This window comes from Nilaparvata lugens, chromosome 1 (genome assembly GCF_014356525.2).
Source record: "Nilaparvata lugens isolate BPH chromosome 1, ASM1435652v1, whole genome shotgun sequence".
NCBI classification, from domain to species: domain Eukaryota; kingdom Metazoa; phylum Arthropoda; class Insecta; order Hemiptera; family Delphacidae; genus Nilaparvata; species Nilaparvata lugens.
Window position 1 is genome coordinate 48,614,586 of NC_052504.1, and position 21,493 is coordinate 48,636,078.

The following is a 21,493-nucleotide window of genomic DNA, read 5'->3' on the forward strand; positions in this document are numbered from 1 at the left end:
TTTTATTCATTTGAAATGTGAAATAGGTGTTATCAATACCAAATCAGTAAGCAGTGCAATGAATTTGAAACCAGAAATTTGTAGAGGCCTTTATAACTTCATTGCAAAATACATCCAGTTTCGAACGAGTTTTGCAGTTATCTCTTCGTTTGAAGATCAGCAGACAGTTTCCATTAAAAGCGTCCCGGAAGTATTTATTTACTCGACAGCAAAATTAAGCCGGCGACATGCAAGCTTGCCACTGCACAGAGTCAACTGCGCATGTCTTCCCCTCAACCACCCTGATTGCATCCAAGCAGCAATTAACTAAGTTTTCACAAGTCAGTTGAGTACAAAAAGTTTCTACTGACGGTGATTATGCGTCATTTACTCGTAGTGCACAGACTTTATCAATTGATTTTCATCGATCACCTTATACTCTTCAATCGACTGTGAGCACAAAACTGTAAAGATAATGGTTATCTTTACAGATAACCCTGGCAAGTTGACCAATGAAGATAGTTGACTAATTTTTCACAAGTATATGGATAACAAAAACATTGTATCACTATCGACTTTGTATCTCTATATATTATTATGATCCACGAATCACTCGAAGTAAACTGACTCTATCGATTCATAATGAGGTCGAGTACTCTCACTAGAGTGTAAAGACGATATTTTTTGGGAATTTTCACTAAAATGCCGTCAAAGTATGGAATTTGGTTGAGGAATATCTTGAGGAAAACTGGGGAAATGAACTGGCTTCATCCGATCGATGTAAATGTATTTGGAAATCTATTATAATAATCGTTGATTCGCACAAAACTGTAAACGTGTACTGTAGAACTTGTCAATGATTCTATGAGTGGAAAATGCTGGGTGGTGGGAAACCGAAGTAAACTGACTTTATCGATCTGTGTAAACGTATTCAAAACTAAATACCATTCTAAACATTGCTGATTTGTACAAAACTTTTTAAGAAACTACCGTCACCGGGTGGAAAATCGGTTGAGGAACACCCGGGAAGACGTTGGAGGAAGTAGTGGAGGCGGTGTTGAAGAGAGACCGGGAGCGACGCGAGCGACCAACCAACCTACGAGCTGCCGAATACCCGACTGACTGATATAGTTGCTAGGATACACAGGGGGCAAAAAACACACATGAGATGAACATACAAGAGACAAGAAGAAAAAGGAAAGAAAGCAGGAAGAAGGAGTATGTAGGCTGGGGGATGAGAGACGACAGGGGGCAATATGCTGTATGAGGGGGTGGCTCGAGGAAGAAAGTAATGTAGAAACGAGAATTTATCCGATATCGGGCAAGGCGAAGCGCAATTGAATAATATTACGCCCCAAACTCCTCAGCAGGTTCTTTCTCTTCTTTTCTTACTCCCTCCTCGCAATTTTCCACCCTCTCACATCACTCGCTCACTCTCGATCCATAACTTTCCCCCCTTCGCCAACCACCCCTAAATGTCTCTCTCCATTCCGTTTACTTTTTTCAAGATATCGTTCTTTTTTCCCGCAAAAAATCCCCTATGTGTCCCATATATGCACACTTCACACACGAACACGTAAGCAAACACAGACTACTCACACAGACTCAAATTTTTTTCCCATTTTCCCTCTTGCGTCTCCACTTGAAGACCTTGCTTGCTTCCATGCATAACCTCCCAAATGCTGGGGAAAGAGGAGAAGAAAAATCGGAAAAGCGGGAGAGAGAAGGTGGAAAAAGCAGTAGCTCGAAGGTGGGGAGAAACATAATAAAAAACGTGAGTTACGAGAGGAAAAATGAATTTGACATGAATTACTTTCAAGAGAATATTAGCTCTCCTTACAATTTTCAAACCAATTTGACGAAGAATGAAACTTTCTTCTGTACTTGTTAAAATGTTCAATTTGAGTATATAATTGAGTATACAATTAGGAAAATTCATGAGATTGACTAGTGCTGGATGTAAAATTACTTTATTATTTTATTTTAGCATTTTTATTTTTATAATCGATGGATGACGATTACATGATTCAAGACACCTATTGATGAGAGAAGTAAGAAAAACAGAATTTGTTTTCACTTAAATATTAATGAGTTCATAAATAACAATGCCTTCAAAATAGTGTGATGCAATAGAGAAACAACAAGAATTACCTCAATAAGAATGTCTATTTAGATGTATTGATCATACTATGGGATTCGCACATAGGCTAGAAAGGTCCGTTGAAGGTTTCATGACATTTCAATTATGAGAAGAATGGACAAAATCTGGGAAAAATGAGTTGAAGTGAGGAGGAATTCTCTCAAAACAACGGTAGAACTAGAAAATTTGCAGTATGTATGTTGCTATAGAATCCTGCACTATAATCCTTACGAGTCCAAAGAAACACCCATTAATACACATAGAACCGCGATTGTATGACAAATTTAACAAGATGCTTAGAGCAAAACTATCTCTCATTATTTAGTTGAGATCCGCAAAGAATAATTTATCCCAACCATTCGGCAAACCGTAGTGCATTGTTGAGAAGAATGTGATTACGGAGAAATTCAAAGAGAAATATCTCTTGAAGAATGTAAGTTTAGTGAATGCAAGTGTTGAATTACGTTCCTTTTGGGTTGAATCAACTGAATTTTAAGTGGCTAGACACAAACCAAAACCACGCCCCAAAAACACTCTCAACAATGTCTAATGTCATACCAGTTTGTGAGTGCGATTGCTGTGTTTGAGTCGGCACAAAAGAGAGAAACATGCATTATTAGCTAGCTCAACCCATTTCCTGGGTACCCAGCCTTTCACACCTGCCAATTACTCAGACACTACTTGCCTCGATCTCCCCTTTTTAAGTTATTGTGATTGTGATTCACACTACAGTTGTAATGAAACTGGTTGCATTCAGAAAATGAGGAAAAATATAGGATGAGAAATTCAAAACGGTTCGTAGTTTCATATTTGTTCATCATTATTATCTTTTCATTCATATGAATTTAGATATTTTTCCATGTAATGATAGTTATGATAATATGTGAATGATTGATGATTGGGTTTATTTTCAAGTAATCCCTCATTCCCTCATTTTGTTTGATGAATACACCATTGATAAATAAACAGATAATGCCTCATATTAAAACTCCCATACAAAGTTTCCTAATCGAACAAATTTAATTGAAATTCTGATCAAAATGGCACCTAGACCTAACGAATTTTCCATTATTTCTTCATCAACTCTATGATATTGTAATCTTGAACGTTGAGAACTCAATAACAATTTCATTTTTCACTCATTGAACTCGATGTAGTTCAACGAGAAATAGTAAAATATTTCTTATTTTGAATTTAAAGAAGGAAGAAATAGAATTGAAGGTTCGATAGAAAATTGAAGAATTGAATAGAATTGATGTGAAACGTGCACATGAATGATGGAGAAAGCTCAGAAGTGGAGAGAGCATGAAATACGTTGAAAGCTCAGATGAATGCAGTGTTAGAATAGATACCCTTGTATCCCACCTTCACATAAAATGTGTTATCATTTTAGATGTTTAACACACATACACATACGATGCATAACTCTTGTTCAGCAGAACTGTACATGAATGTAATGTTGAAGGTTCCACTCTGCAGCTATGTTGTTGGTTCGACTACCGCAATTTTAGAGGAAGAGAAATGTTAGGAAGAGAGCGATCTGTACGCGAGCATTTGTACGAGCTGTATTCAATTGAAAGAGCGGAACAACGTAACGGCAAAACAACGTATCAGCGGAACAACTCACAGGCCTGTAACCGCAAATTAATATGCAAATTCTGGTAGGCTGCTGAAGATTGGCAAAGATTGTCAATAAGGCGTAAGGCGTAAAAGGGTAAATAGAAAATTAGTATAACCGCTTTCAATTTTCATCACCAGTAACATCTATTAGACCCAATTCAATCTTTGCTATGGTAATGATAATTTTAGAATGAGATTGAAAAATAAAAATAATTATGTTCTCATCGTTAAGTTCTATTATTTATTTTTTAGCCAGGAATAATAAGAGTCATTGTAAGAGTGATAATAATAAATTATATAGAAATTCAATAGGAATAATATTATATTAATAGAATCATAAAATGAATTCAACAACTTATGCCGGAAATGTTGAATTTTCATAAGACTAGAAGGCTCAACGGGCTTGACTCCTACTCAAAAGAATTAATCTTGAGGAGGGTCATCATCAATTGGATGAAAAAATGTAAAATACAAGAGACAAAGAACAATTTTTGCTAAACTGGAAAAAGAATGAGAGGTAAGATCCGAGGAGAATAGTGGGAAACAAGAGTCGATATAGGAAGTAGACGTTAATACAAGGAAGGAAGAGAGAGAGAACGTTCTTGGACCAGCAATACAGTAGGAAGAGAATAAAAGTTAGAACATTGTGAGGTAGCAAGTAAGTGAAGTGGGAGGCTGGGAGTGATGAAGGATGGTAAAGAGATTGACTGAGATATTTTCGTAGCCAGAGATTGTGGTCTGGTTGTGGAGGGGTGGTTGGTTGGAGGGGGGTCAGACAGGCGCCAGACAGACGCCGTGAAAAAATAAGTCACAAACGTTTTTGAAAGAAGAGAAAGAACTTCGAAGACAAGAAGAGTTGGAAGGGGTGGGGAAGGAGTAGTTTTGAAAAATACAGAGAAGAGTTTTGGAATAGGTGTGGAGAAGGGGAAAGATAAAGCTGTCTGTGCAGTGTGCATCCCTCCAAGTCGGGTTGAAAAGTAAGGGAGGGTGGTGGTCATACAGGAAAACAGTCATGATGTGCGGAGGTCAACTTTATACTCGAGCAAGCTTCTTCCATTCTCATATGAAATACCATATGAGACTTACATACTATGAGACTTATAATGTTTTTTTTTTTTTTATTATTACTTCCATTAAAACTAGTCACTAGGACTAACCATTAATTTTGTTCTCTTATTTCTTATCCTAAAATATCAATTTTTATTGCTAAAGTCTTCCAGTGAAGCCTACAGTTCTAATCTATAATTCTTCTACTTTAAATTCTTTCGCTACACATTTATTTAATTTATACTTTTTTCACTTCACTAGCACTACATCAACTCGAAGGGCTTTGTTCTCTTCAACCTCCTTGTGAGTTCAGTGCTGTCTAGGAGTACTTATAATGTGAAGTGAACTTCTATTAGACTTGTATTAGCCGTCATGGAAATTCATATGCTTATACGTAGTTCTATTATATTATGTAGATTACATTTCACCATAACCCGATCTTCATAAGAAGGATTTGAGTAGTGGTTTAATCAAATATTGTGAATAAGCTAACATATTTTTTCATGTGCAGTTGAAGAAAATAGTGGAAACTTGAAACTCCAACTCCAAAGATGTCTCATCATAGACTAACTATATGTATATCAACTAACTATTAATCCAGTTTCTCCTATACAAGAGTGTGGTCAGAATCAATCACTTTTTCATTTTTATTAGTGATGATTTTCTCAAAAAACGAAGTATTCTTCTCTGAGAATACTACGGTTAATACAGAGAACACTATGACATACCAGGGTGTAAGATCTCATTTCTTCTGATATTCGATTTTAAAGTCAATGCGAAAAAAATTCTATTAGCTTACTTGATGGGTTTTTGAATATTACTTACAAAATAGATAATGTAGTATTAAAATACTGTAAAATACAGTAAAGTAGTATTACGATGCTTCAAAAACAAATTGAAGTGAAAGTTTCTTGAAATTATTATTCTCATGCATACTTATCAAGCTCATCAATCATGCTCATCAATTCTCTGAAATTATTCAGAGTTGAATTTATGGTTGCCGAAGAGATTTCAGGTTTCAGATTCACAGTCATCAATAATTGTAAGAAACATCCGATCGCTCATTGATCAACAAGAGGAAAAATAAAAGTTCAACTTAATTTACGAGTTTTCAAAAGCTTTTGGCTGATTCAGTCATTGAGTTTGATATCAAGGGATAGACAATAACCCACATCCCAGCAGAGCAATTCATTCTCAATTTTGTAGCCAACGTGATTGTATTCAGTAATAAATGAGGACTCCTTGGAGACTTCAGGTATTGTGGATTTTGAAATGAAGATGGATGCAATTTTTGTGATCATTAAGCTGAATATCAGCATCAACTCACATTTATTGATAGCTTTCAAGAATATTCCTATAAGCAATAGCTTGGTTATTTCAATTGGATATTCACTGTAAAATGATTTAGTGGTTTATAATAAAATGTGTGACGTATATACAAATTCAAATTTATTTCCTCAAAACAGCATACACAATCATAATTATATAATATTAAAACATCTAAAAATAATACAAGAAAAATTCTATTAAAATATATAAAAATTCTCAAAACTGCAGTATATTTTTTATGTCCATCTATGTTTAAGGAGTAGCCTACGAGGTAAAACCTGTGCGTAGACCTGAGTCGCAGGATATATTTATTCAATATAAACTAACAATTTACAACCAAATTAAGAACAAAGATAAGTGGAATTTACACACAAAATATTATTCTGTAGATTAGTAGAAAATTATAAAATCAGATAAAATTTAGTAACAATAATAATTATTATTCTATGATAAAAAACAAAACATAAAACAAGAAACAGTAGGTGCCTAGAAGATTTTTTTCTTCACTTTTATTATTTGATCTTATCCATTCTCCAATCTCGCAATTTAGTTTTCCGGCTCATATTGTTATAAATATGTTATATTTATTGAGATCTAATATGTTTAAATCTTTGAATGAAATCCAAATTTATAAGTTGTTTTCAAACACACCGATTGAAAATAATTATTAAAATCTAATCTCCAATGACGGAAACTCTATAAAATAACATTGATCTTCAAAAAAGTCTGCTCACTCATCTGTAAAACCATACACCCAATTTGAAATATTATATTCGTCGAATGAAAAAGTGCTCTATAACAATCAACTTATTAACCGATTTAAGTTATGGACTAATTTAATAATTTTGCAGTGAATTTCCAATCCACATCATCATATATAATTCCTAAAATAATTTCAACGAAAGCTATTCACTTCATTATCACTATTGAATTGAAAGGTAATGCAATACAAGGTGTAAGGTAAATAATACTACTACGGTATAGCAATAACGGTAAGGAAATAATAACCACCATATTGATCATTGATCCAAGATTGCTAAATCTCAACATTCAAATAAATATTCACATTCTGTAGAATATCGAAAAACGTTTGAATGACTAAAAAAAGTGGACTATTCTTTTTCTCTGTGGTAAACAATATTTTGAAGCTTCAATATTGTGTTCTTCGGTCACATACGCGAAACAGTTCGAGTAATTTTGGAAAATTGACTATTCTGATTGAATTTAGTGATCATTCTGACCGACAACCAAAAAAACTTTTGGGAATGAAATATTTTGCAGCTATGCGAAGATGCCAGGAAGAGGAAAATTCAATGATTGGCGATAATTTCGACAAGGTCGAGGCATCAGCACTCAGTAATCTTGCTGCAGCGTGACGAGTGACGACACAAACAGAGACAGAACGAAAGAAAAACGAATTGGAGCAAAGCGAAGAGCAGAGCAGAGCAGAGAGACTGCTTGCCTGGGAAAGGAGGAAGAAAAAGAAGAAGAAGCGGAACGAGACGCAAGCGAAAAGCGAAAGAAAAATACATTTCCCAGTGTAAACATTCGCTATCATCCACCTTTGTTTTTCTTATTCTCGTGTCCGGAAAATGAAAGAAAAACAGACGCCGGACGCCGCCGCTGGAGCGGTTTTACGCTGGAAATCGGTTCCGAATAACGCACCAAATCTATAATCATATTGCTCTCTCTATACTTGCTGCTAGTATTCTATTACCCTCAATAAATTTGTGAGTATAAACTGGAAAGAGGTATTGTAGTATTAAAATTAATGAAAAATTCTCATATTTGACTGGGTAGGAACATTATAGTTGAAAAACCTGGTACATTATCATGTTTTTGTTAGTCGCGGGTGTAAATCGCTATCATAATGGGAAAATTGGGTGAATTTCAACAGGAACATGGACATGAAAATACAGGAGCATGATAAAGGTGTGCGTGTGATTCAGGAACCTCATGATACTTGAAAATTATAATTTTGTTTTCCACATCATAATGAATGATGTAATGGAAATGAATAACTTAGATAGTTTTCATACTGTATTTTGGCAGAGGAAAGGCGTGGTACTGCATTTCTATTCATCCACACTAGCACTAGACTATGAGGAAGGTAGAAGTACAAAAAATAGAGTCTTCCTCAACCCACGGTGAAGCAAAATTTAATATTGTCACCTGCGGTATGCCAAATAAGAAGAATGGTCCCTTTCAATAATTTGTTGTATAAAAACATCATTTCACAAACTCCAATAGTAAGTTCCTTCACAAACGAATACAAATTTATTCAAAAACTTATCCTTCTCATGAGAATTCAATCACTGATCACTTTTGTTGGATGTAAATATCATTCACAGACTCTTACCCAATAATATGTTTTATTCACAAACTAATATAAAATTATTTACAAATTTATTCTGCTTAGGAGAATTCAGTTACTGTTCAATTTGTTAACTTTCAGTTTCCCTTGTTCAACATTGTTGAAATCCATTGAACTGGGATAAATATAAGATGATATCATGAATTGCATAGTTCTTTAAACTCTCGTTGATTGAAGTTTTAATACATAAATATGCCATGAGTACTAATTAGCCAACTAATTAAAAATTGTTCAACAACGTAAACAGGAAAGATTACTTATATGGAATTGAATGTCTCTGTACAATATTTTTTACTCATAAAGGGTGGTAGAGAACCAGGCCAATGCCAAGTTGTTCATTAGCTCACTCATAGTGACTTAAAACGTTAATCATTCAACTAGAAAGAAAAAACGTTGATGTGCGAGAAAGGAATCGACAACATGGTCTACCTATATTTCATACATTGGGTACCGTACTTGCAAGTCTTGACATCTTGTAATTGATTTTTTCACGTTTTCCCATGAACAATTAATTTTAAAATCAGGATAATGTAGTAGTTACGTGGTTATTTGTTTTGCCAATGTCATTAAGTTTCAATGAGCAGGCTTCCCAGTTTCAAGTTGGTATAATAATAATCCTACATCCTGATTTTGTGTTATTCAATCTGAAAAAAAATTTGTTTCAATGTTCGGAGTGGAGTCATTCTACGAGAAATCAGGGAAAAGCAGGAAAATCTGTAATTATGCTTAGGTTACCTCTCTCTATGTTCAAGTGTACAAAAACTTTTGTCTCATTTGAACATGAGCTTATCTCTTGATGTTTGCAATTAGAAATTGAGAACTATAGGAATTAAATTGAAGAGCGTCTGAATCCTTCTCAGAAAACAAAAAAAATTAAGCTTCATCAAAGCGTTATAACTAGTGAGTACAGAATGTAACATTCCATTCTCTCTGGTAATACATGTATTACAAGTATTACCCTTGATTTGAGTTCACATGATTTCATTAATTGTTTCTCATTTTATAAATAAAGTTTTATTTTACGTTGCACTACATACCAGTAAGCTGAAATCTTTAATGAAAAGAGCAAATGAAAATTATATTTCTTCAAATTATATTTTTATTCCAAGAATTCCATGAACATGCATTCCATATCCAGTAATACTGATCCATTACCTTGCTGATTCATAAAATGATTTTATATACAGTTTTTTCAATATTTAGTCCAGGCAACGAATGCTCAAGTGAGGGGGTGTACAGGGAAAAGATTGGAACACAATTTTTTAACCGCAGCTTAATTAAGTACAGTGAGGGGGTAAACATATCAGAAGTCCTCACTCCCACCCCCTATGCTAAGTGTGTGGGGGTGGTTTGAAAGTACCATATTTTGGTTTATTGAATATTGTATCTCGAACAATATCCGTCTATCGAAAATTTTTGTCATAATATACAAAATTAAAGCTTACTTTAAGTATCATCCTATAAGTTTGATACCTAACATTTTTCTACATTTCTCATAGTTTCCCAGATATGAGCACTCAAAGGTGTCATATTTTGAAGAAAAACCCTTCCGGCTCCGATTTTTTCATCTTTTTGGCCACATAACATTTTAACGATTGATTTAAAAATTTTGTGCCAAACATGAGCTAATAGAGCATCATTTTCTCTTCGATTTCATGTACTATTTCATTATTCTACTCATCTCCCTACGATTTTTGCAGCCGTTGTAGTGTTTAGTGTAAAATCTTCAGCTTATTAACAATAGATCAATAGACAGGGAAATTCGGAGTGAATGTTTGGAACACAAAATTTGACCTCGCAGCTTTTTTTGGACTAGTTAGGAGGTAATTATATCAAAAGTCCTCACCCCTACCCCTTGTTTTTCAGGGATGAGGATGGTTTAAAAATTACGTTTTTTAATTTCTGGCTTACACGCATGTATCTTCATCAAGCTTAATGTATCTTAATGTATCACAAAAATGAAGCTGAATGAATTTCTTACAAGTTTTGTCCGTAGAGTTTCGTGATATCTTCCTTAGTTTTCGAGATATTAACTTTTGAAAGTGTAAAATCTTCGAAAAGGCAATTTTTCTTGCAACGTTTTGCACTTTCAGGGCTTATTATATTACTCAACTACAACGCATCGAAAAAAATAAGTTCTAAACGTTGGGTGGTAGGGGATTCAATTCTCTTCAATTTGATGTTTTATTTCACCATTTTATGCTTTCCATCAATTGTTATAGCAGCTTTAGTGTTGAGTGTGGAATTCTCAATAGAGCAACAAGTGTGAAATCATTAGTTTTTAACAATAGATCAATTGACAATGTAATTTGGACTCAATATCTGTGACACAATTTTTGTCTGCAGCTTCATTAGGAGTAGTTTGGGCTAAACATATTGAAAATCCACATCCCTAACCCCTGTACTAAAGGTGTGAGATACCGTCAAGTTGACATTTGTTGCTGTATTGAGAACTCCTCATTCAACACTAAAGCTGCTATAACAATTGATGGAAAGCATAAAATGATGAAATAATACATAAAATTCAAGATAATCTATTGTTCTACATCTCAAGGTTCAGTATTTATTTTTTTGTTGCATTGTTGTTGAGTAATAAGCCCAGAAAGTGCAAACATTTGCAAGAAAAATTGTCTTTTCGAAGATTTTACAGTTTCAAAAGTAAATATATCAAAAATTAAGGAAGATATCACGAAACTCTACGGAACAAACCTTGTAGGAAATTCATTTAGCTTCATTTTTGTTCAGTTAGTCATATCGCTGAAATGCATTGGTCCCAAGATACATGCGTGTAAGCCAAAAATGAAAAAACGCAACTTTTTAACCACCCTCATCCCTTAAGCACATTATTGTTAATAAGCTGAAGATTTTACATCAAACACTATAACGACTGCAATAATCGTAGGGAGATGAGTAAAATAATGAAATAATAGATGAAATTAAAGAAAAATGATGCTCTATTAGCTCATGATTGGCACAAAATTTTAAAATCAATCGTTAGAATGTTATGAGGCCAAAAAGATGAGAAAATTGGAACCGGAAGGGCTTTTCTTCAAAATGTAACACTTTCAAGAGGGGGGTATGAGTAAGGGCTTTTGATATGTTTACCCCCCTACTATCTTTAAAAGAACTGTGGGGTCAAAAATTGTGTTCCAAACTCTCTCTCTCTTATAATCTTTCGTTGACTGGACTAATTATTTTTTTCCAATTTATGCAAAACGATCGATACTGACATGAGAAAGACTGTCCTTTTGAACGATAATATCGATTTCACACGTTCACTCTACAGTGAAAAAACCCTCATTTCTTCACGATCACTTCTGTTGTGAAGACTACAATTTTTCCATTCGAAAATATTTCTTAATCAATTTCATATCCTTGATTACATTGTTGAATCATGCTTCTTCAATCAACATTGTGATTGTATTGTAAATGCATATTCTAAATTCACTCGTAAGATCTCATGCTGCAATATCCTTATACAATGCAGTAAATCCTACAATATCCTGATACCTACAATATCTCATAATATCCTGTTATATCCTACAATATAGTGGAAGGTAGAAGTCGTTGAAGCTTATTCTATTCAATATCTATCAATGAGATTGTGGAGATTTGAATTTGATAGAACATCAATCAATAAAAACCGATACTCATTTTGTCACTTCATCTCAACATTTCCCAAATAGATCGAACTACATCCACATAAAGTCCATCACAGAGCGTCCTATAGATCATGATCGTCTATTCACCGATCATAAGAATGAAATTGAGCTGGCCCATAGATCAAAGCCTTGTACTGTATAATAATAAGATGAAAAAAGATGATAAAATTCCATCTGGAATGTCAGCTCTGGAGAGCAGTAGGCTTTTGTGAATGGTGCCATACAAATGCACATAGTTCTAAAACTATTATATAGTTATAGCTCCAAAACCGTTGCTATAGAACTGTACGTAATTCTCAAACTATACATAGTTATAGCTCGAAGATAGTTGCTGTAGATCTGTGCGAGGTTTTTAAGATATATTTAGTTATAGTTGCAGCTTGTAGGCCTATAGCAGGTGGACGATGGACGTCGTTGATTCTATCGAGCAAAGTGGGAAGAAAAGCTGAATGTGGTGGGAATTCAAAAGACGCGGACTGAACATGTATAGTGGAGTTCACTTCAAACTGCCAGCATTGCTCCATCAAGAAGCTTCAATGTTATCAATAAGGAATGCTGAAGGCCTGAAGAGAATCTCACTGTAGACTGCTTGACGCGCGTTTAATGTGGCCTTGCACGGCCCTTTTCAACGCACGTCCCAACGCACACACACACTCACAGAACTTACACCAACACAAACCCGGGAAATAATCGTCGAGATCGCAAGAAGCCGCGGCATTGAATAGAGGGTTATGCTAATCCTTCAGGAAACTACGGTTAAGGACAAAGTGATGAGGATTTGATGAATTAGTTTTTGTGGATTAAGCTAGTCCATTTAATAGGCAAATATGAATATATTTCAATTGTGGGAATATTCACATACGTCTAATGTCCCATTTATATTATTCTACAGGTTCTGAACAATCAATTGATCCAAAATCACGGAACCCATCTGAAACTATCGATTTGTGAATTTCACATTATGAAAGCTCATGTGCTTGTCATCCCCAGGAAAACAAAGGCATAAAAAACTTGATTACATAATCCAATTGAGAACCAGGTTTTGAATGTCAATTCCATGTCCTATTCTTAAGAAGCGAACAGACTTATGCGCCACGAGCACGCGCATTTCACTTTCCATCAGCTGATGATTTTACCGTATTTGTACAAATACATATATAATTGCTATGCTTATAATATCTGTATTTTACCGCTTCTGTACAAATACAGATAATACAGATATAATAAGCTTATTATCATCTGATGAAAAGTGAACTGCGGGTGTGTTCATGGCGCATAAATCTCTATGCACCTTTCCAGTTTCCCTAGCGCACTGGACTAGAGAAGGACAGTATCAGTTTAATTAATTATTAAGTATTGAAGCTAATTTCGTCAAGATGGATTCCATATTCATTGGAATGAGTGGAATGAGGATAAATTGATTGTACATTGTGAATTCTGAGGTGAAATAGACTGTTCAAACAAGAAAATGACTTGGATGTTCCTTATCAATTATCAGTTTGGCCTTCACAGCATCTTCACCAAATACATTTATCCTATTGTCAATATTGTGCTTGAATGAAACTCTCCTCTTGTATTCAAGAATGAAAATCCATGAAGATTTCTAGTATTAGAACTCGATATTAGGATTCGACAACAATAATCAATTGAGTTACAAATCAACTTTCGAAATTGGAGGAATTTATTTGTCATATTCAAGAATGATTTATTTTTACTTGACGTTCAATCAATAATATGTTTGAAAACAGTTTCTGGAGAATGGAATTATCATTTTTGAATTCATGTGAATCTCTATCAGTATTGAAGGATAATCTATCCTTCTCCAAACATCTCCAGCAGGTGTTGGTGATCAAGCGGCAGCCAACCATTATGTAAGCTGAGAGACGGCCTGTGGAGACCTTCACATTTTTCTGTGAATCACGTATTTTTTCGGGAATAGCAATGAGTGGAAGGGGGAGGAGGAGGAGGAGGAGGAGGAGGAGGAGGTGGTGAAGGAGGAGGAAGAGGCGAAGAAATGCAGGGTAAATCATCATTGTAGACTTCCACGCATGACTCTTAATCACTGGCCGACGTGGGATCTAAATCGGTCTCCCTCTTCTTATTTTTCGTCTCCTTCTCCTTCTTCTTCTTCTTCTTCTTCTTCTTCTTCTTCTTCTTCTTCTTCTTCTTTTTCGTCTTATTCTTCTTCTAATTCTTTCTCTTTTTTCTTCTTCTTTTTCCTCATTTTCTCCTTCATTCGTGGATTATCTCTATCCTTCTTCAGATCAGATTCTGTTTGTTTGCTACGAACGATCTCTCCAAGAAGTATATTTGAAGTCTTCCTTGAATAAACTATAGTATCAAGCAGTATGTATTCGTTTACAAACTGTAATAATTTAATATTAATGATTGAAAGTTCAATTAAAACATTCATGTAGCTTCTTTAGCTTCTAGTTGGATATGGTCGCGAACATGTGAAAATAATTATTCAATTCTGGTTTTTGATCACAGCTCTCGAGGTTGACATATTATGAAGGTTATTAACTAAGTGGTGTTATCAGGTATAAAGCCTATCATGGTTCTAGTATATAAATGGTATCTGAATTGAATTATGTACTTCAAATTCTTAAGAGTTTAATGGTTCTGGATTTTCTTTCAAGATTGATACATCACTTAATTTTTTTATTGCAGATGATGCCCACATGAGGTTTTTGCTTGTGCGTAGACATGGAATGGTTTTTGCATGGAGTGCGTTAGTGAATTTTTGAGATCGGCGGGATTCATACCCACGAACCAGACGGAGCTAGCAAACCGTAGTTTGCAACGCTCCTTACTACTAGACCAACCCGGCCGGTCAATTATTGCCATAGCCAAAAAACAATATTATTGTTTTGAAAATTTCCAACCCGATTGATTGATTCTTTGATGAAGTGAGTGCCGCAAATTTGATTATGGTTTGAGTGGGAAGAACAATCAAACGTTGGGTGGGTCATGGTTAATAGGCAGCTCAAAAGTGCCCCTGGTCAAGGACTTTTGTGCAGTTTCCAAAAGAGAATCCAATTTGAGCTTCAGTTGACAAAAGGCTGTCTAATCAATCAGCGCTGCATTTGGCGAATATAAAAATCAATAGCTTCAATATTGAATTAGTGGCTGTCTGCGGCGGCCCTGTCAATTATTGACAAATGCTAATGCATCCGCAGCTTTTATGGATTTTACTCGCTCACTAAAGCGGTGACATGTTTCCTGTGACATAGTGCAACTTATATGTCGAACGAAGCTCTATGTCATCACTATAGAGTATACTCCTCAATATGTTCATTAGGTATTACTGAAAAATCATAAACAAAATATTCGTCCTATAAATGGGAATGGGTCACAGAAAATGTAGAGATTCTTCAACAATATTCTATTGCAAAAAGAGACGAACACAACAAAGGTACGAATAGAACGAACAGGTCGATATGTAGATTTCAGCTCGATAGCGTTCTTCTATATCTATGTATCTGTTATATCTAAACAAATACTCCAAATGGTTTCATCATTGCACAAATAGTGTCATTGATATTATTTACCATGACTTATTCTGATGCCCCCATTTTACAAAAATTTATGAAGTACATTTCTTGAGTACTGTATTATAATACTGAAGTTACTATTAGATCTTACATTGTTGATATAATAGTGAAATTTGAGTTGATCATATAAATAAATGGTGAATAAGGACTTCAGAAATTTGACAAGGTGGAATTTGATTGCATCAGTAGATAATCTGCACAAATCTCTCTTTGAAAGTGATGTATATGATGGGTGATGGTTGATATGATTTATGATGATGGCTTCAATTGATATTCCTCCCAGAGTTCTCAAAAATCTTCCATGAATCTCACTTTCTACAGAAAATATCAAGAACACAAGAGGAGTTCATTTTGGACATTTCTGATCTCTCAAGATAATTCAGAGCTTTCAAATGAGTTAGAATATTAGATGTAGTTCTGTTTTAGCATTAGTAAAGGTGGAGAGCATTCACCACCAATATTAATCTCCCGATTTTTTCGACCGGTAGAAGAGTATGAAACATGGAAAGCTGTACATGAATAACCCAGGGGGTGGAGTCAGTTAATTATATCCTGGTATGTACGCAAATACGCAGCAAGCCCGATGCGAAGGAAAACATCCCTCCTACCCCTTCAACATTTACTCACTCCCTCACAGGCTTGTGTGATTTTTCATATGGATGAAATTTCAGCGCTCTTATTAAAAACGCATTGATACCATTGCATGCACCAGTAGGTCTTGGGCAATAGAATGATGCTCACTGCCAAACGAAGTCAGCAAAGCTCATGCCACCAATGAAATTGAAATTGTTTTTTTTTCAATCATTGTTCAACACCCAGTCCATTGACGACTTTTACATGTATCACATGCATTGAGTCTGGTTTGGTTGGCTTCATTCTTACAAAGGACGCAGTTTATCAAACGTGATTCTAGGATTATTTCTTCACTATCAATGTTCCTTATTTTTAATTGCTGTTTTTCATAAGAGTTCTTTATGGTTTACAGCTATTTGTTTCCTCACACGGATGAATCATCCAAGCCTATTCGTATAAGAATTAAATAATATACTCTGTTCGTTGTATGTATTGAATGATGGGAATAATTTCAATGTGCATTTTGAATTCCTTGGTATATTTCTCCTCTCTTCATCAAACCTCAAATTATGCCTACACAAGTCTTTAGTGAGAATCACGTTACAAAGTCAGTTGAAGTCATCGAAGTTAAGGAATAAGCATAAGAAAGAAACCAATAATTTAACTTCTTTGGTACAGACTTCGGCAAAATGAATTTTCTTATCACATTCCATGGATCAAATCTGATCATCCCCAATAATTTTTAGATATACGTATATTATTGATAAATTGAAAAGTGTAGGATAGGCAATGAGCTTTGAAGGAATTCTCCAGCACATAGCTTTATCCTGAACATCATAAAAACGTCAATGAATTGAACTTAAATTATATTTACTATAATTCAAATATAACTATATCATCCCATAGCTTGTCATGAAGAAATCGATGATTATCCTGATTATCCTAATAATGCTAAAAGAATCCAATCGAATCTACAATAATTTATTTTATCATTCTTTGCGCTAAAAAAGTACCCCCAACTTGGAGAATTAGGATTCATTGAGAGTGGTAGAATGATTAATTTCAAGTGAGAACAAGCGAACAGTTTTTATAATTTGAAATATTGACTTACCACTACCATTGGTCGAACTAATCAGTGAGGAATGGCTCTAAAGAGTCGCTCATTTACCTGCAAAACGAAAAAAAAAGTTGTAAATACACATTGTAGATAATAATCATTCATTGTTATTCCATGCTCATCTCCAAAAAGACTGAATTTTTCCAAATCTATCTTCAGTGAATTCTACTTACACCTCACGAATAATGTAGGCTATCCTACAGGAGTTCTCGTTTAGTTGAGATATTGTCATCCATCTCATGAATCATAATAATAGTAAGGACTTTTAAATCCTTGAGAAATATATTATTCTTTGTCCAACATAAAAATGTTAATAACAAATCCAATATACCTCTCGAGTAGAGTAAGAAATTTTTTGTTTGGTTGGAGGATGTATCAAAAATCTAAACGATAGTTTGCTAGGCCTCATGCAATCCATTATTGGTTGCGAATAGATTCAAGTTATTACCATAAACAATGACCAATAACAAATGAATGTGATATTATTGTATTTTTCAAGAGATGGTGGACATTATTAAATAATAATGGAAAAAAATGAATCACTAAAATTGGTTGATGAGTTTGGGAGAAGTAGAAAACAGTCAAAATAAGGAGTTAATCGATCTCTTCAGAGCAGGACTAGAAGGATATGTCTGAAGAAGACTTTGATTATCAGAACAGATTCATTCATATTTCTGAGATCTGCAAATCCTTTAATAAGTTCATATTTTACATAACCATAAGAAGAGCAATCTGGATACAATAATTTGGCTTGAATTGATTCACTTAACTGTATGGATTACAAAGCCTCTCGTTGTATTTTAAGAGTATGAGAGTATTCTGTTGAGAAGCTTCAGGAGAAATGCATGAACACATGTCTTTGGTAGCCAACAATAAATTTCTCAGTAAAGCTGTACAGAGACAGGACAAAACTATATTGAATAGTAGAACCAATGAAAGTGTCCTTTATCAAGCTCTAATGCATGATAACGCTTCAACGCCTCAAAAAACAATATCCAGAACCACAAATTTCGAACTATAACAACCTATTCATCTTGTTATTAGCTTTTGGTAATCCTTTCATTCAAAATATTCAATTATCTTTGCAAGGTAGGATGTGGGATCATTCTTTATGGTTTTCAAAATTCATAGATGTACGTCTTCATTTACTTTAAATGACTTTGAATAAGTCATGACTAGATAAATAAGTACAAATAAAATTTCCCTTTTAGCATCAAACTATAGGCGACGTTTTCTTAAAATCTGTATTTTTCCATCCAATTTTTGATTTTTATTCATTTATCATTCCATAATGAAGTTCTTCTTCATTATTATTGAAGGAATTGAAGGCCAAAAATGATTCATAAATCACCAGTTTTGAAATTTCATCTTCAGTTGCCTAACTTAGATTCAAAATAAGAAGCATTTTTAATTACAGTGCTAGCAAAATTATGAAGTCTACTGCTTTCTCATTGTAGTTTACCAAGAATAAGAATAAGAGTAAGAAAAGAAGCTTATAATTCAAAATTATCAGAAGAATAAGTAACAAAATCTTTTCTAATCATCAAAGTTGGCATGGTGGAATCTGGAAGGAGAAGCTTATAATTTTTTCTATACCAAAACCAAATTTTCAAATCTCTCATTTTCAAAGTAAGATTTGGGTGAAGTAGCGTTAAATTTCAAAGTATTAGCAAATTTGGTAGATTCTGTCTTTCTTATTCTCAGTTGCCAATGAATATAATAAGTAATTTGAGATTGTTATTGAGAAAAGCGGTGGCGTGTGTGAGGGTTAGCGACTTGCGGTTTATCCGAGAGAGCGTCGCACTGCCAGCTCGGGGGAGTAGCGACGCAGGTCTGAAGAAATTCCTACAGCCGGCGAGGAGAAACGCGCAAGGAGGGGTGAGAAGCCCATTCATGACGACGCTACACGTAAGACGGCGACGCCAGGGAGGGGGCTGGAGAGGGTAGAGTAGGCGTCGTAGGAGGGGGGTGAGGGAATGTTAGAGCAGCACTCACTCACCTCGTGAGGTTGGACGACAGACGGGAGGCAAGACGCGGCTCATATCACGAGACTCATGCCGTGAGGTAGCCTAACTAACGCGCGACGGGAGATGCGAGCAGCAACAAAACCAACGCACTTGTACTTGCTTGCCGCCGCGTTTCCGACTTGTAAAAAACGCCGCTTTTTTCTCGCAGCCTCCTGCCACAAGAGCTGGCTCCCCCTTCCCCCCTGCCACAGCTTCCTAGCCCAGCCCACAGATAGCGCCCCCGTCCACCAACCCCCCAACCTCACCCCCAGCCTTACCTCCGACACGAAAAAATAGATCGATAAAAAAATTCCTGCGCTGTTTTTTATAAAGCTTGCGCTTCATTTCCCCCTTCCTCCACCCACTCCAACAATCAGCACCCCCTCTGTTGACACTTCCCGCAGTAAAACCCCCTCTAATTCCCCTTAGGACTGCGCTCTCTCACCCCCCCCAACCCAACGGGGGTGCTACTCACTCCTCAAACCCTCCTCCCGAAAATCTGCCATCGCACGTTATTCCATGAGACGCTCCTTCTCCACCCCCCTCCCCCACCAAGCATCACCTGAATTCCAACACCAGTTATACGACGAGGAGAACATCAAAAACACACTTCTATCACAAGTGTTCTCACGACCCCTTTTTCCCCAAAAACAAGTGGTTGCAATGCTTTTCCAAACCTCGCCTCAACCCCTCAGCAAATAAAATGAGCGACAGACAACACTTCCTTAGTGGAGTGGATCATCATCTTTTGTCTCGCTAAATTAAAAAGTGAGCATTTCCATGATGTATTTCGCAAAGCATCCCAAATGGTTCACACGTTAAGCCTTGAGTGAAATTTTGATGTGTGACTTCTATATTTCAATTGAATACAACATTTAATTATCGAATGTGAATTATGCTTTTTACCAGAATAATCAAGAGGATGAATCACACTTATCACAGAACAATAGTTTCATTACAAGAATTTCACCTTTCACTCTACATAACAATTTCCTCTGCCTACCACATTGCAATATGAGGAAAATGCTGCTACTGACAATTTCTTATTGAGAGCTCTCAAAAGATAAATAATAATTCAGTTTTATTCAAGAAATATTTGTCGTTAGATTAACTATCTTTACAAAGGAGCGTTTACATCCCTTCAGATGAAACTGTGAATCAACTCTTTAGTGATTCATTTGTAAGGCTAGATGCATATTGAGTTTCGACGCGAAGTAACATGATGTGACAATATTTATCAATATTCTCAAATGTCAGATTGTCTCTATGTGTTCCATGCTCTAGCTCTGTGCTCATTTGGTCCAACCTCAACCTCTGGCTGGAAGAAAGAATCTATGCTGTTTCATACTCAGATAGGAAAGTTATTCTATTCTATAATTGGAAAGTGTGGTGAACACCTCTGCCAACTTGTAGTATTGACAGTCCTACAAGGTGTCACTTGATCAGTATAATTCTCTACATAGAGCTTCTCAAGTTTTTCTGCAGTTGATATCTTCATATTAATATACATAAATAAATACATACATCTTGAATGTATAACATAAGTATTTGGAGTAGTGTAAAACGAATAACTCGGAAGTATAGCTGGTCTGGCCATATATGCAATAGTTTAAGACATTAATACATATCTTGAATCCGGAAATAAATTCACAGGATCATTGTGAATCAGATGTAGTAGTAAGCTCATGGATGCTAACAACTGAAGGGGCTGAATTCAAAATTTTATTGTTGGCTTTTTGTGTGAATAGATTGATATTTTTTGTAAAAACTCATTCGAAAATCTGCATTTCACCAGGGTAGCAGCTTGCACCTTTCGAACTCCAACACCCATAGCCAAACAAAATCTACTTCTTGTGGTACAGAATCCCAAATCCAGAATGCAGTAATCGATCTCTCATCACCATCATTACTATTAGCCAATGTGGGTGATGGGGACCCACACTGAACTCAATATTATGTCTACATCTGCAGCTTATCTTAAATCTTGACAAAAACCAAGAAAAATGATGATCTATGATTTTTTAAATTAATAAAATTCCTCCGTTTTGAAACTGAATCAATGATGTTTTAAACATTAAAATTCCACCCTTGT

At 35.3% G+C, this 21,493-nt stretch overlaps 1 protein-coding gene across 2 annotated transcripts in view; it reads right to left on the reverse strand.

Annotated features, from left to right (window-relative positions):
- LOC111054079 (zinc finger protein rotund) overlaps window positions 1–21,493 on the reverse strand; it is a 266,315-nt gene that overhangs the window by 167,340 nt on the left and 77,482 nt on the right. The window contains exon 1 of one of the 2 annotated variants that reach the window (XM_039435533.1): window positions 17,390–17,413. The exons of the other annotated variant lie outside the window; for it this stretch is intronic. Within the exon in view, the coding sequence (XP_039291467.1) occupies window positions 17,390–17,398 (9 nt within the window). The 5' untranslated portion in view covers window positions 17,399–17,413. Of the gene's footprint in view, window positions 1–17,389; window positions 17,414–21,493 lie in introns of those variants that run through there. 2 annotated transcript variants of the gene reach the window in all.